Below are 14,406 nucleotides of genomic sequence, written 5' to 3'. Positions count from 1 at the left end.
ACTGTAATATGTTTTTAAATGTAACGAGAAAATATCGAAACGCATGCGAGTAGATGGGGCATATGCCAGGTGCTTGGAGGCCTTTGGGTTGTGTTTATGGAACAGAAGCAATTGTCAGTCTAATGTTATGCATTAGGACGTGTCGAATATGCATCTGCCACGAGCAGCATACATACATACAGAACTGAAGAACAGTGGTGGCCAGAAAAAGTGGTTAACATTGTGAATTGAGCTTTACACGTTTTGTTTATTGTCATACAAATTTAAAGCATATTAGTACATTTAATAAATGTAAATTCTGTGCGATTTTCTTAATGTATAATGAATGAAAAGCAATACTTGGTTTCAAGCTTAAGCCCTTATTTGCTGTATAATTACTTTTAGCTCGTTCATAAATAAATAATTTATCGGTTTTAGTTTAATGTTTCAAATCAAACTTGATCAAGGCTTGATTTATAAAAACCTAGAGTGAAAAACTTTGCAAAATATGTTTAAATCATTTTAAGAGCATTTAAAAAATACCACGAAAATCAACAGTTTTCTTGATTATTTTAAAAACTAAGTTAAGTTTGTCGTGTTCAACATAAGTGGTAATAATATTTTAAGCGTGCGACTTTGATAAAACGAAATGCACTTTGATTTTGCTCAAATATGATATCCGAATTTCCGATTGTATTCAGTTAATTACTCAGGAACTGTAAAGGAAGCTTGTCAGATTTGACTGGCACAGGCGCGACACTTTTTCTGGCCAGCAGTGTAGCCGTTATATGATTCAATTACATTGTCATGCATACAAAAAACGATTTACCGACCTTACACAACACTCACACGCACACGCTTTGTGTGTCTGTGTGTGTGTGTGTGTGTGCAGGCGTAGTATATAAATATTTTATCTATGTTAAATTATGCAAATTGTGTTACGGATAATGTCGAATTTGGCTCCATGGGAACAGCAATTGCATTGGAGAGCAGGCTTATCGAGACGAATAGTTGCATAAGAATGTGTTGCTAATACTTAGTTGTTATCTGTCTACATACACACACACACACACACACACACACATACTTATCTTTATGCATGTGAAACCTTAGTTTGCGAACACAAAACTGATAATTATATTTTAAAGAAATCATTATAAAAGCATTTTGATTGGGACGCAACTGTATAAAAACCAAAGCCAACTGCTTGGAATTCAGACAGAATGTGGCTTCCATTGCTGGGCTTGGTGGCCATTGTCGGTGCACAGGGCCAGGAGTATTTTGAGAACTACTACAACGAGATCGATATCGACGATGAACAGGCGGAGATCAAGACCCGCAATGCCATGCGCTCGCCGCTCCAGCTGTGGCCCAGCCGGCGACTATACTATCGCATTGCCGGGGAACTGAGTCCGGCGGAGGCGGACAATGTGCGCAACGCTGTGGCCACCTTCAATGAGCGGACGTGCCTGCGCTTCGAGGAGCTGTCGGGAGCGGCTCCGGCGGGCAGTCGCTATGTCTACTACAAGAAGTCGGCCAAGTTGTGCGGCACCCGGATCGGGTATAATCCCATTCCGCTCCTGGGCGCCGGCTCGCATGATGTGCAGCTCTCGCCGAAGTGTTTGGCCACGCCGGGCATTATACAGCACGAGACGCTCCATGTGCTGGGCCTGTACCACGAGCAGAGTCGTCCGGATCGCGACGAACACGTTGTGGTTGATTACGATAATATTCCACGCAAATACTGGCCACAGTTCATGGCCACCTCAGAGTCCACGACAACCACCTATGATGTGCCCTACGACTTTGAGAGCGTCATGCACTATCCGAAGAACGCCTTTGCCAAGGATCCCAGCCAGCCCACAATGCGTGCCCTGATCGATGGTAATCCCGTCGAGCGCGAGATGGGACAGACGCGTGGCCCGTCCGAGGGGGATTTGTTCAAAATACGCAAGATGTACAAATGCGAAGAGTCCAGGTGAAATGTTGTGTCGGGCGGAGATTTAGTTTGGCAATAAAAAAGATGCGCGCTTCAATTATTTATAAATTAAATGCACAGATATATTCCTGAAAATATGGATATATGTATATTCCTGCACAGATATAATCTTGCGTCGAAAGAAAAAAAGTACCTTCGTCTGAATGAAGCTTGCAATTCTCTTAGGATTATGAAATGAGGAGAGAAAGGAGGTCTATCCTAGGCACGCCGAAGATTTAATACCCTTTTGCTTTATGATATAGTATTCCGATGTTGATAGAATTTTGCATTTATATGAGGAGCATAGTTAAACTAATAAATGCCGAGTTTGGTCAAGATATCTTGAAAAACAAACAATTTTTCCATACAATAACTTAATGGATATATTTCTTTTGTAAACCGATATTGGAGAACATTTATCAACACTGGGCATAGAACAGATTAGTTAAGATATTATTAGATAGAATGCAAACAGAACTCTTCATACGAAAAAGAATCGAATTCAATATATATATCTATAACTATATATATATATATATATTTCTATATCTATATCAAACGGACATATCTATATTTAAACGGATATTTATGCCTCGTAGATAGTACAATTAATTCGAAGTCAAAATATTTAGAATCGTTACAAAAAATATTAAATAGGCCCTAACAATAGACGGTTTACTGCTGTTTAAGCCCTTTTTTTATTTTTGTGCAAATGTCAAAGTCAGTTAACTGAATAGAAATCGGGCTGCGAACCATCGGAGGGAAGTGTGAGCTTTGGCTTGATCTGGGCAGACAGCCAAGGAAATGAATGTGCCCAAAGTGCTTCGGTAGTGTCTCTTTCAGCCTGAAGGTGTGTGTGTGTGTGTGTGTGTGTGCGTGCGTGAGAGTGTGTGTGAGACAACAAACATTGCGCTCTGCAAGCACTTGCAATTGAAGTGAAATTAATTCATTTGCAACTGGGACCTAATTTTTTATCGACTAACCGTAACTTTGGCCTTAAGAGCATTTGCATATGAAATGTGCGCCGGCATGATAGCTTAAGAGAGTGCTCACAATGGAAAGTTCGAAAGTTGAAAGAGCGCATGGAATATGTGCTTGGCACACTTGTTGTCTAAACTTTGCACCACTGTGCCAAAAGCTCTCTCTCTCTCTCTCGCTCTCTGTCTCTCTTTCTGTGCGCTCTCCTTAGCGCCTTTGGCTTTGCCGACGCGTCCGCTGTCGGGCTCGTCGTGCCTTGGCCCTCGCTCGTTTGTTGTGGTGTGTTCGAGTGCCTGTTTCAGTATATTTAGTGCAGTCGTGTCGTTCGGTCGTTCTAACGGTAGATCTAGCCGCATAGCTTTGGCCCAGTCTAAAGACATTTCTCCCACACATATACAGCCATACAAATAGCCAGCTCTCATACATATGCACGTGCTGTGTGTGTGTGTGTGTGTGTGTGTGTGTGTGCGACAACGAGCTGAAAGTAAAAGTTATTCAATGTGCAATGGTAAATAAATAATTAAGCTAAAATAGCAGTCAAGTAATCAAAGCAAAAAATTAAGAAAGAGGAGAGAGAGAGAGAGAACGCGAATACAAATTTATATGCAACACTAAAGTGTGTACAGTGTTCGATAACATGAAGAAAATGCCTAATGAATGCCGTTAATCTTGTGCCGCCACAAAAAAAGTGTTAAACTAACAGTTTTGAAAATGCTTTAAAATGAAACACAACATCTGTTCGTACAGTGGGTACAGATTTCATCAAAATTCGGCACACTTTACGCACGTGGGCGTATGGCCAGCCAAGGACAGCCAGGCACACAATATTTTGTTTTTGATCATGAAGGCCGCAACAAAAACAAGCTAGGCCCCTTTTTTTCGTTGCCAGTTTTAGATTAAAGTGCTTTTTTTTTTGTAAATACCCAACCTAGAAACTGTTGTTATAAATTGAGCTAGGAGTGAAATGTGTCATACATTTTGTAATTCGAATGTCTTTAAATGTGGACACATTTTACAATAAAAGAAAAAGTATTTAAAGTGTTGTTTTCAAGCAAATTAAAGTGTTGGACAACGTTTCAATAAATTAACTTATAATATGAGAAAAAAAAATACGCAGTAAATTAGCAAATTTTGGATTAACTTTCCGGGCTGTTTGGCCTAAGCTGACACATAAATTACAACCGTTACGATTTGCATTTCTACTGAAAAAAATCGCTTGCCCGGCTGGCAACCCCGGGACCGCAGACAGGCCCGGCCCGCAAAGGAAAACATTAAATGCATGAAGGGTTGCCAGATCTGGCACATGTGTTAGCTATGCGAGCTGTGCCAAAAAAAAAAAAAAAAAGGGATAAAGAAATTATTTTGCGCCGCATTTTATGCTACGCTTTTCCTTTGACCAAAAGCCCATTCCAATGTCCATGAAACCTTAACCTTTATTTTTCCTGTGTTTGATTTGATTTTTCAGTGTGATTTTAAAGCATTTTGCAAGACTTCAGCAAAGCATCCAACGAACTAACTTTATGTCAAACAATTGAAAAACAAAATTCACTTAACCCGCGACAATTACAACAACATTAGACACGCTCAGGTGTAACATTCGCAACTATAAAAAAAAAGGTAAATTCCATTTAATATTTAAGCTAATTAGCTGATAATTTCGTATTCTATCGTTTGGATAATACAGATAATCGTCAAGTGGCGTAAGTAATGCCTGGTAAAAAGAGGAAGAGAACACAGGGTATACCTAAAGGGTGTTTATATTAATAGCAGACACGTGTCTCGTAATTCTGGTTTACTTAACTTTGTTTGCGGTTTATTTGACGATGACAAACAGCGGTTGGTCAAAGGGGCGGGGCGGGGCGGGGGTTAAAGGCAAGGGTGGGCGGGGGGCAGAGGAAATTGGGGAGTTTGAGGCATGCGGCATAAAACATATATATTTGCGGTAAGTCGATGAGTGAACATTCTCGCACACATATTCAATTAATTAATCAATTGATTTAATTGATTCTATGTTGTGAGCCGAATATCCGTTCGAGTGAAAAAGTTCTTGAGCTACTCTTCAGATTTGTGAGTCAGATTTGGCAGCAGCAGCAAGATATAACAGTGGGAAATTTATAAGAATTGGAGAATGTTAAGAAGGGTTTTATCTAATTAGATCTCTATAGATCTCTAGAGAAGCTAGCATAGTATTCTGATGTGAACAACTTGACCAATTATGGAAGTAAAATAAGGAAGAAACTTTTAACAGTTGGAAATGACAATATAAGCTCTTTATGTTGTCTTGTAACGGATAGAAAGCATTTCCGAATAGAATAGATAGAAAGCATCCCAATAGGGCTTATATATTCCTGATCAGTCTCAATTGCCAAGTCGCTCTAGCCCTGTCCATCCGTCCGTCCGTCCATCCGTTCGTCCGTTCGTCCGTCCGTTTATCCGTCCGTCCGTTCGTCAGTCCGTCTGTCCGTTCGTCCGTCCGTCTGTCCGTCCGTCCGTCCGTCCGACCATCCGTCCATTCGTCCGTCCGTCCGTCCGTCCAACCGTCCAACCGTCCGTCCGTTCGTTCGTCCGTCCGTCCGTCCGTTCGTCTGTCCGTCCATCCGTCCATCCGTCCGTTTATCCGTTCATCCGTCCGTACGTATAAAATCGTCGATATCGGAAGCTAAAAGAGCTAGAGACTTGAAATTAGACATGAGTCCACTTAGTACTTGCGCAGTGCGAGTTTGTTTTCGATAATCGATAACTTGTCAATATATCGAAGTAATCGATATCGAAATCCTGTGTTTTGAGCTAATCCCATAGGTTTCAAGAGCTAAAGTCACCAAAGTTGCCATGTAGCTTCTAGAATAGCATATGCAGGTCAACTATCTTTCATTTTATGGCGTTTTTTGTGTGTCTTCTGATCTCTGCCAAGCGAATAACTAGGGGCAGAATGTATAGAGTCTAGCATGGCTGAATTTGGTGTTGCTCGAAGAAGCTTTAGGGCATCCCGCAGTCGGGCACTATCCAAGAGGGGTGAAGTATTTTGGGAACTTACGCATATGAATCAGATGCATTTTTACAAAAGTGCTTAAATTGAATGCATCTTCATCACTCGAGGTAATAATATTATATTAGAAATATTAGAAATTTCCACTTTCTAGCATCAATCACCAGTTAGTCAGTCAGTCAGTCAGTCAGTCAGTCAGTCAGTCAATCAGTCTATCAGTATATATAGAAATATGTAATGAGTAAGTCTGATATATATATATATTTAAACTCTAGAAGTTATTTGTAAATAATCAATACCAAGTCCCGACGCTTCTTATTTGCGTACTTTGAATACTTTGATAACAGACATGTTTTTATTTTTCTGAAGTTCAAAATGAAGCTTTTCGAAAATGTGCCTGGGCTCAAACTCAGCAAGGTTAAAATGTTCATAAATACAAATTTCCAGTTGAAGACTTTTTTTGAAACTTTGAGCAGGGCTCGAATGAAATTGTATACAAAAATAAAATGAGTTCAATGGGAAAATACATATATTTCAAATAATAATCTGGCCTAAAAATGGGACAATACACAATTACGTAAGAGCTGCTGGCGGACACAGACAAAGGTTCTCAGTTTTAACATTGACACGAAAACCTTTTTTTATGCCAATGGAATAAATTGTGGAATTTGTAAATTTGCATTTCCATTTTAAGCTTATTTGTTGCATCGCAGATTATCTGTGAACGTGAATCTATATGCATATATATATATATATTGATCAGTTCAAATCATCCGGATTAAGCGTTTTTGTCCGGCGTGAAATAGTTTTTCTTTTTTTGTTTTTCATTTATTCAAATTGGGTTTTTGTCGCCACAGTTTATTTTTTGCTACAATACTTTTCAATATTATTATAAATATATTGAGAACAAATAAAAGCACGATAAAAGAAGAGAGAAGTGCATTTAATATGCATATGATAAATGTGAAAATGTGTAACAAAGGAAACGCGCGCAATGCGAATATAATTAAAGTAAATTTATACTGGGCCAGTGCGTATTGTTTTTAATCAAATATAATTACACGGCCTGCATATTTCATTAATTAACTGAAGGCGACGGGGCGTGCTCGTACCGCCCCGCCCCCCTGCTGTCAACGCTGCCAATGACCCATACATATATATACATATATATATATATATATATAGTATATATATACACTCTTCCATTTGGCCAGAAGGAAACAGGAGTGTGTGTTGCGCAGCGCCTCGAACTGCATTTTTTTTGTTTTGTGGCAACGCACTTTTTAATGGAAATTATAATGAGGCGATCTGGTTTAATTATGCATCGCGAATCCAGAACGAATCCAGGGCTGGCAAACTGTACGGACACGCCCGGGCACTTACAACATCAACGTGACATGCTTTGGCTGCTTAACCCAGGCGCTGCGCTTTTCCCTTGACCCACGCGGCGTATACGCAACGTCCACCTTGACACTAATTACAGCTAAAAAATATTTATATATATATATAGCTTGTGGCAGTCCTGAGCCAGTTGCTTACCTTGGCTAACCCCCCACCACCACCAACAAATGCCTTATTGTTGCGGTCAGGATGTAATTCCTGCGGGGGCGTGGCCGACTTCTTGCTCACGTCAAGCTTTGGCATTGCACTCCAACATCCCCTGCGGCATGCAGCAGCTTCCAAAGGATTTGTTTTTTTTTTAGAATTTCTCTTAAATCTAGTCGTAGCTGTGCACGGAAAACATTTTTATTTCTCGAAAATAACATACTTTAGGTTACTTATTGATAAGGTTACAATTCTTAGAATTCTACGTGATAATGTTGAAAGTTGTTGTTTTTAGCTTAAAGTAAGAAAATCTCATCTGAAATGGAATATATTTCAGAAGGATTTCAGGTATAACATAATCCAATGCAGGCTATATGGAATGCTAAAATATACGACCTTGGCTGGGAATCAAAATAAAGCCGAAATCATCAATATAAAGAGTCAAACATTGTTGAACTAAGAAACAGATGGATGATAACTATTGTAAGTGACAGTCTCAGGGGAAACGACTGTCAGAATGGCCGAGCTATAGTAGGATAGGGAATTCACATTATGAATGGCATGCTTTCACAGAGGTATACTTGGCAACTCTGGCAGCAGGTCCCATGTATGTTAAGCATTATGTTAAGCACTACTGTTAACAAGATGCAGTCTGTAACAAGCGTTTCACATATAAATAACACTCATACTAGGGAAAGAATACTTAACATACATAAACTTAATTTATTATATAATATTAATAATATTTTATTTCTTGGGCAACAGAAGGAAAAGTCTTATAATTAAGTAAATCGAATCTAAACAATTCTTTAGTTTGCGAGTAAATGCTTTTAGTTTTTGTAAAAAGTTTGCTTTTATGATCCCCTCTGAGTTATCTCTCGCACTGCAAATCGAAAGTATTTTTGTGTAATTTATAATTAATTAAGGCCTTGCCCAGATTAAATTGAAATCTAAAACCATATTTGCCCTTTAGCAAGTCTGCTTAGTAATTAACGAGAAAAAGGGGATGTATTCGGCACGCCGAAGATTTAATACCCTGGCAGACCCAACCTTTTCTTAATGCTTATGCCGTATCTTTGCCCGTACCTAAAAGCCCAGGGAAAATAGTCAAGGCCTAGTATGGTTAAGATATCTTGACAAACAAAAAAGTATTCCATACAACAACCTAAGTTTCGACCGATCGTTCCTATGGCAGCTTATCATATAGCTAGTGGGGATATGTGTATGTCTAGCTTTAAAACTGTGGGACTAGTTCGCATAGAAATAGAAAGACTTGCCGACGGACAGACAGACCTGGCTATATCGACTCGGCTGCTGATGCTGATCAAGAATATATATACTTTATGGTGTCGGAGATGTCTCCTTTTGTGCGTTACACATTTGACCACAAAATTATAATACCCTCTGCCAGGGTATAAATATAAGTACATATATTTAGATCTTATATTTTTCGAGTTATGCTTAACAATTCTTGCAATATCTATACTTATTAATATTCTGGGAATGGCAAAGGCTGCATTTGCTCTGCGTTTGATATACGAGAATATTGTTTAAATATTACAAGACTCTAGACTTAATAAGCTCGTCCTTCTGATCAATTATATATATATATTCCTTATTTTCAAAGAGTTCAGATTGAGACTTATTAACAATGAAGCTTCTCATACTAATAATGTACTTGTAAATGAAGTTTATACAAAAGTTGAGTGGAGCAGAAAAAAAAGGAACAAGTAAGAGGTTCTAGCCGGGAGCTCCCGACTAGGCGATACCCTGAACCTTCTTCTTCCAACATCAAATGCATATATATATTCTATTGTAGAAGCTAGATGTCAAGCTTGGTGACTCTAGCTCTTATTATTTGCAAAAATTGCCCAAAAAACAGGATATCGATATCGATTTTTATCGATTGCTTGGAAACGGAGTAAGTTATCGATTATCGGAAACAAACTCGATTTGCGCAGACACTATGAGTACCTACATCTCTAGCCCTTATAGGTTCTAAGATCCTTGCGTTCATACATACGGACAGACGAACAGACGGACATGGCTAGATCGACTCGGCTATTGATGCTGATCAAGAATATATATACTTTATGGGGTCGGAGAAGCTTCCCATACTTCTTATACCCATTTTTGATGGGTTCAGGGTATAAAAAGGAAATATGTCTGTGAATGAACACAAAGCAAAATTGTTCGCAAGTGAAAGAAAAACTATGAGTAAAAGCATCTAATGACTTATTACAATAGTTAATAATAACAAATGATGCCCGGATAGCTAATATTTTCTAATTATTTTAAGTACACTGAGTAACTTTGAAAAACTTAGGACCTTAGAACTTTTAATTATTTGCTTTTAAGTTGAGAGAAGTTTTGCCTCTAATTGAAGTGCAAAAGCTGAAGGGTTAAATGTACTGCTTAAATAAATTAGTTAAGTTGTCTTAGTTTAGAGTTATGGAAAAACGCAGTCAAGAATAAGAAACATCAGCTTAAAAATTATATTAAATAAAAGGAGAGCTTTGACGTAACTGAGATTCAGGCAAAATATTTGAAAAGAAAGAAATTGTGCAGCGGGAATATTTTGTTGTTGGCTTTTGGCAATGCGATTTCCACAAATTCTAATGATAATTATGTAAGGAAAATAACATAGATTCTCATTAAAAAATTGTTTGCCAAGGCATCCCGTTTTGATTATCATTTTTGGGGCAACATTTTCCTTAGAAGGAAACATTTGGCATTTTTTGCTCTTGTTGTTGTTGTTGTTGTTGTTGTTGTTGTTGTTACATTCATAAGGCAAACAAACAGAGGATAATATATTAAATATGTGTCTCAGACTGCCTGCACCTAGACAGAATACACAGGACATACAGGACGAGGCTATACAGAGGGAGCGAACGTGCCGGCACAGTCACAAATTTCCATTTATTTTGCCTTTGACATTTGAATTTTTAATGAAATTCCAAACATTTTCCAAACATGCTTTTTGTTTTGCTTACCATCGTTGCAGCTGCCGACGATATAGAAGGACGAGGCACGAAGGACAATCGCAATCAGAATCCTGCGCCGGCCGCTAATGAAGATGAAGTGATGCCCAGCGATATCGTGTTCAAGTAGAATTAAATAGAATATAAATCGCTGGAAAAATGACAGCGATTTCTCAGCACCAGCCGAGCAGAACAAATGCTAAGTAGTTTGCCAGCAGGCCAGCAGGACTAAGGACAACAACAACAAGAAGAAGCAGCCGCAGCTCGAGCTTGAACCGGAACAGGAACTGGAATCGGGCCCCGAGCAAGCCGGGCAATTTGTAAGCCGGCTCTCGGCAATTTCACGCATCGCGGCGGTATGGCGGCAGGCGCTAATAAGGCGACCAGCCACGCCCCCAACTTATACAGTTGCCAAAAAGAATCAAGTGCGCACAACAACAACTGAGCGAGAGTGCCAGCAGGACTTACCCAAAAGGACGAGTGAAATATTATGGCAACTTTTCAAATGGAAACGCGCCAACGGCAGCCGCAACAAACGAATTTAAAACAACGACAAGGACAACGTTCGACAGGACAAGGGCAAGCACAAGGACAAGGGGAAGGGGAACAGGAGATATTCACAAATTGCACACGTCTGTGGCCCACCTGCTCGACGGTAGCCAGCGTCGAGTGCAGCAGCAGGAGCAGCAGCCGGAGCAGCCGAAGGAGCAGCTGCCAGCGGGTCCTGATAATGCTCAGCCTGTTCGTGATTGTCATCGTTGTGATATCCGGCAATGGCGGTAAGTGACAGTGGAATTCACATTCACATTCACATTCACATTCCCATTCCCATTCCCATTCCCATTCCCATTCCCATTCCCATTCCCATTCCCATTCTCATTCCCATTCTCATTCTCATTCTCTGCCCCTTCACATCAGCTTGGCCCCCATGTAATCAAATTTCGTTGCCTCTCGCCAAGCAAATTGCAATTGTTGTCAAATTGATTTGACCAATTTCATTTATTGATTTCCATTTTTCGGTATCATTCATTGCATTGTCATGCCCAATGAGTTGAGCGTGTAAAAGCGAATGGAAACTCAGCTCTGGCAACTTGGCATTTTTCAGCCTTACATAATTCTTGTTGTCGGCGCTGAGTTTTTAGGTTAGGTAATTAATTTTGTGCGCCCGTTAAGTCTGGGGAAATCAATGTTTCGGCCAGGTCCGGGACCTGCCCACCCCTGCCCGCCCTGTACATCAAAATCCCCAGCGATTTTCATGCCCTGATTGAGTGAATGTGAGCCAAACCGTGAGTATCTGCATGAGTAACTGCAGCATAGTGTATGTGTGTGTCTGTGTGTGTGTGTGTGTGTGTGTGTGTGTGTGTGTGTGTGTGTGTGTGTGTGTGTGTGTGTGTGTGTGTGTGTGTGTGCTCACTTTCATTTTTCCACATGCCGTGTGCTCGCTTAATGACGAGCCTCTGCCTCTGGGCTTTGGGCCACCTGAGTGGGTCGGCTAGTGGGCCATATGATCATTAGTTCTTAATGAACTGGCCAGGTCCAATGGAAAAGTAATCAGTTTATATGATTATGTTATATTAATTGTCTGTTATATCTGTGATATTTCAGTTTTAAAATAGCAAATGCAGGCTTTTGGTTAAATAGTTCACATAGATATCAGGATTTCTTATAGTTCGAAATATGCCTTTCTAATGGAAATTGGGAAATAATAGAGGAATTGACATATTGGTTAACTCAATTCGATTGGGTTAATGGATTGAAAAGGATTCAGTTTTAGATTGAAAATTCTTTTAGATTTTCGTTTTTAATAGTAGAACAAAATTGGATAAAGGCCCAATAATAATATTATAATATTCTTCGAGCTCCGTGGGCTAATATCTTCTTATCAGCTGTACAAAATGGCGTCTTATAAGAAAGCAGGGTTGTTTCGGCAGGGGTCTTCCTGCATGTCTCTGCCGACAGGGGTCTTCCCACTTAGAATTTGGTAATTTGTATATATAAAAATTAGCTATTATTATTTATTGTTTTTGAATATTTAAAACTTGTGTAAAAATTGTGAACTTGGAACTTGGCGAACTTTTTGAAGTCGAGCAAATGTCACAGCAAAATTTTGCCAACAGTTTTGTCATCTGCCAAGAGTCGGGAACCCCAATCAAGCAGAAAATAAATAAATAACTAAACAGAAAAGAAAAAAAACCAACAACAACAACAACAACAAAAGTAAGTTGAACGAACAAATATTCAAATAACAGACAGCACGCGACTTTTCTCATTTCATTTAGCGCATACTTTGCTAAATTTCATTTTACCAACAATGCGACAACAACAATAAAAGCTCCGCATTCGCATTCGCATTCGCATCCGCACGAGCGCAATACCTTTAAATATTTAAATAAGTTTCTTGTGTTTGGCTGACGTCTGCACAAAACCGAACAACAACGAATTCAACATTTTTGAGTGAATTTAAAAATTTAAAAGTTTTCGAGACATCATTTTGGCTAAGGCAGGCACGCCCACACACTTACACTCACACGCACACAAACACACACACACTTGTGTACACGTTTCACGTACAGAGGCGAACACGAAAGTGTGCAAAAGTTTTGACATTTCAAATGTTTCTGACAACAACAGCGCCATGTTAATAATAACAACAACAGCAACAACAATCTAAATTACAACAACAACAACAGCAGCCGTAACGGGAACAAGCAAAAGAAAAAGAACAGCAACAGGAACATGCCCTGCGGTCGGCTCTTGTTCAGAGCCAACGCTGACGCTGACGCTGACGCCGACGCTGGCGCTGACGTTGACGTCGTAACGAGCCGGCATATGACTTTTTGATTTCTGCAGGGCGCTTTTTAGCAAGTATATTGAAGCTCTAATTTATGTTGTTGTTGTTGGTGCTGTTGTTGTTGTCATTACCGTTGCGATTGCGGTTGCGGCATCCCAAGCAGTCAATTTATTTTAATTTCTAGCCAGCGGCACTTTATTTATCATGTTGTTTTTCCAGACAGACACCATCCTGAAGCGGGTCGGGTGTACTGCCAGTAGAGGGGGGGTTGGGCTCGTCCGAGACAGACGGCCAAAGCCAGTCGGGATTTGAGCGTTGCTGCAACGGATTAGCAACATTGCTTGCCTTGGCAATTGACCAGCGAACGGGAAAATCAACGTAGACGTTGACGTAGACGTTGACGCAGAGACGCTGCGCACGCTGGTTGCTGCTATTGCTATACTCTGTAATTTGACGGGCAAGCGAGTATATTAGTGGTGCAATGTTCGTTTGTTTGTTTCAAGAGAATTTGCATATGACGGCATTTTTTCAGTCACAAATTCTGAATTATAAATATTCGGCAGTCTTCAAGCTAGAGCATTGGCACACTAGTTAACAAGAAATGTTTCTTATTTATTCAGATCAGCCTCGACTACCTAGTATTTATTTGTTTATAAAGAAATATAGTTTTTTGAGTTATTCGTGGAAACCGTTTTTTTCCTTTCAGTTTTTATAGGTGTATCATATAATGTATACAAACATATTATTATAATTCTCTTAATGTTTCATTAATGATCTCGTCTTACATTTCTTTGTTTTTTTTTTTTTTTTTTGGTGAAAAAATCTGCTTTTTAAAACAGCACAGTCACACTTCTATTTTTATTGTTTTATAATAAATATTATTATTATTATTATTGCCGCTTTTTGTCTCTAACGATTACCATTTTTAAAATTCACGTATTTATCTATTTCCGAACATTTTGACGCTTTGGATAACTTGAATATCTGGCAAATGTAGCTTGTGATAAAATGCGGTATTTTTAATAATTAAGCCGCAAAACATAGTTTGCTTTTTGGTATGTCGAGGTACTCTCTGTGTGTAAGCTAGTGTTAATTATGATCGCCTTTATAGATCAAGTCAAGGTTTCCAGCTTGAGAGAGACTCTCTTTGAGTTACAGCTTAAGATAT

General features: G+C 39.4%; 2 protein-coding genes and 1 long non-coding RNA gene across 6 annotated transcripts in view; 2 read left to right on the top strand and 1 right to left on the bottom strand.

Moving 5' to 3' along the window:
- Nucleotides 1-1,202: 1,202 nt before the first annotated feature.
- On the top strand, nt 1,203-1,961 carry LOC115764827 (zinc metalloproteinase nas-38). The gene has a single exon (XM_030708076.1). It carries the CDS (start codon nt 1,203-1,205, stop codon nt 1,959-1,961), a length of 759 nt encoding a protein of 252 aa, XP_030563936.1.
- A 1,308-nt stretch (nt 1,962-3,269) lies between these two features.
- LOC115764707 (uncharacterized protein DDB_G0271670) overlaps nt 3,270-14,406 on the top strand; it is a 32,568-nt gene continuing 21,431 nt past the window's right edge. For all 4 annotated transcript variants that reach the window (XM_030707906.1, XM_030707907.1, XM_030707908.1 and 1 more), the window contains exons 1-3: nt 3,270-3,443; nt 4,401-4,552; nt 10,471-11,226. In XM_030707906.1, the coding sequence (XP_030563766.1) occupies nt 10,938-11,226 (289 nt within the window). In that variant the 5' untranslated portion in view covers nt 3,270-3,443; nt 4,401-4,552; nt 10,471-10,937. The remainder of the gene's footprint in view (nt 3,444-4,400; nt 4,553-10,470; nt 11,227-14,406) is intronic.
- Nucleotides 7,131-10,516, bottom strand: LOC115764709. The gene is made up of 3 exons (XR_004018037.1): nt 10,460-10,516; nt 7,461-7,648; nt 7,131-7,404 (listed from the first exon to the last, which is right to left on the bottom strand). It is a non-coding gene; the product is annotated as an uncharacterized LOC115764709 (long non-coding RNA).

This window comes from Drosophila novamexicana, unplaced genomic scaffold (assembly GCF_003285875.2).
Source record: "Drosophila novamexicana strain 15010-1031.04,08,12 unplaced genomic scaffold, DnovRS2.1 tig00000870-arrow-arrow-pilon, whole genome shotgun sequence".
Lineage (NCBI taxonomy): Eukaryota > Metazoa > Arthropoda > Insecta > Diptera > Drosophilidae > Drosophila > Drosophila novamexicana.
The sequence above is the reverse complement of the archived record's forward strand: the minus strand, read 5'-3'. Positions and strand labels throughout refer to the sequence as shown.

What these genes read in the sequence shown, in the direction of transcription:
- LOC115764827 (XM_030708076.1), top strand. Translation starts at nt 1,203, where the DNA reads ATGTGGCTTCCATTGCTGGGCTTGGTGGCCATTGTCGGTGCACAGGGC.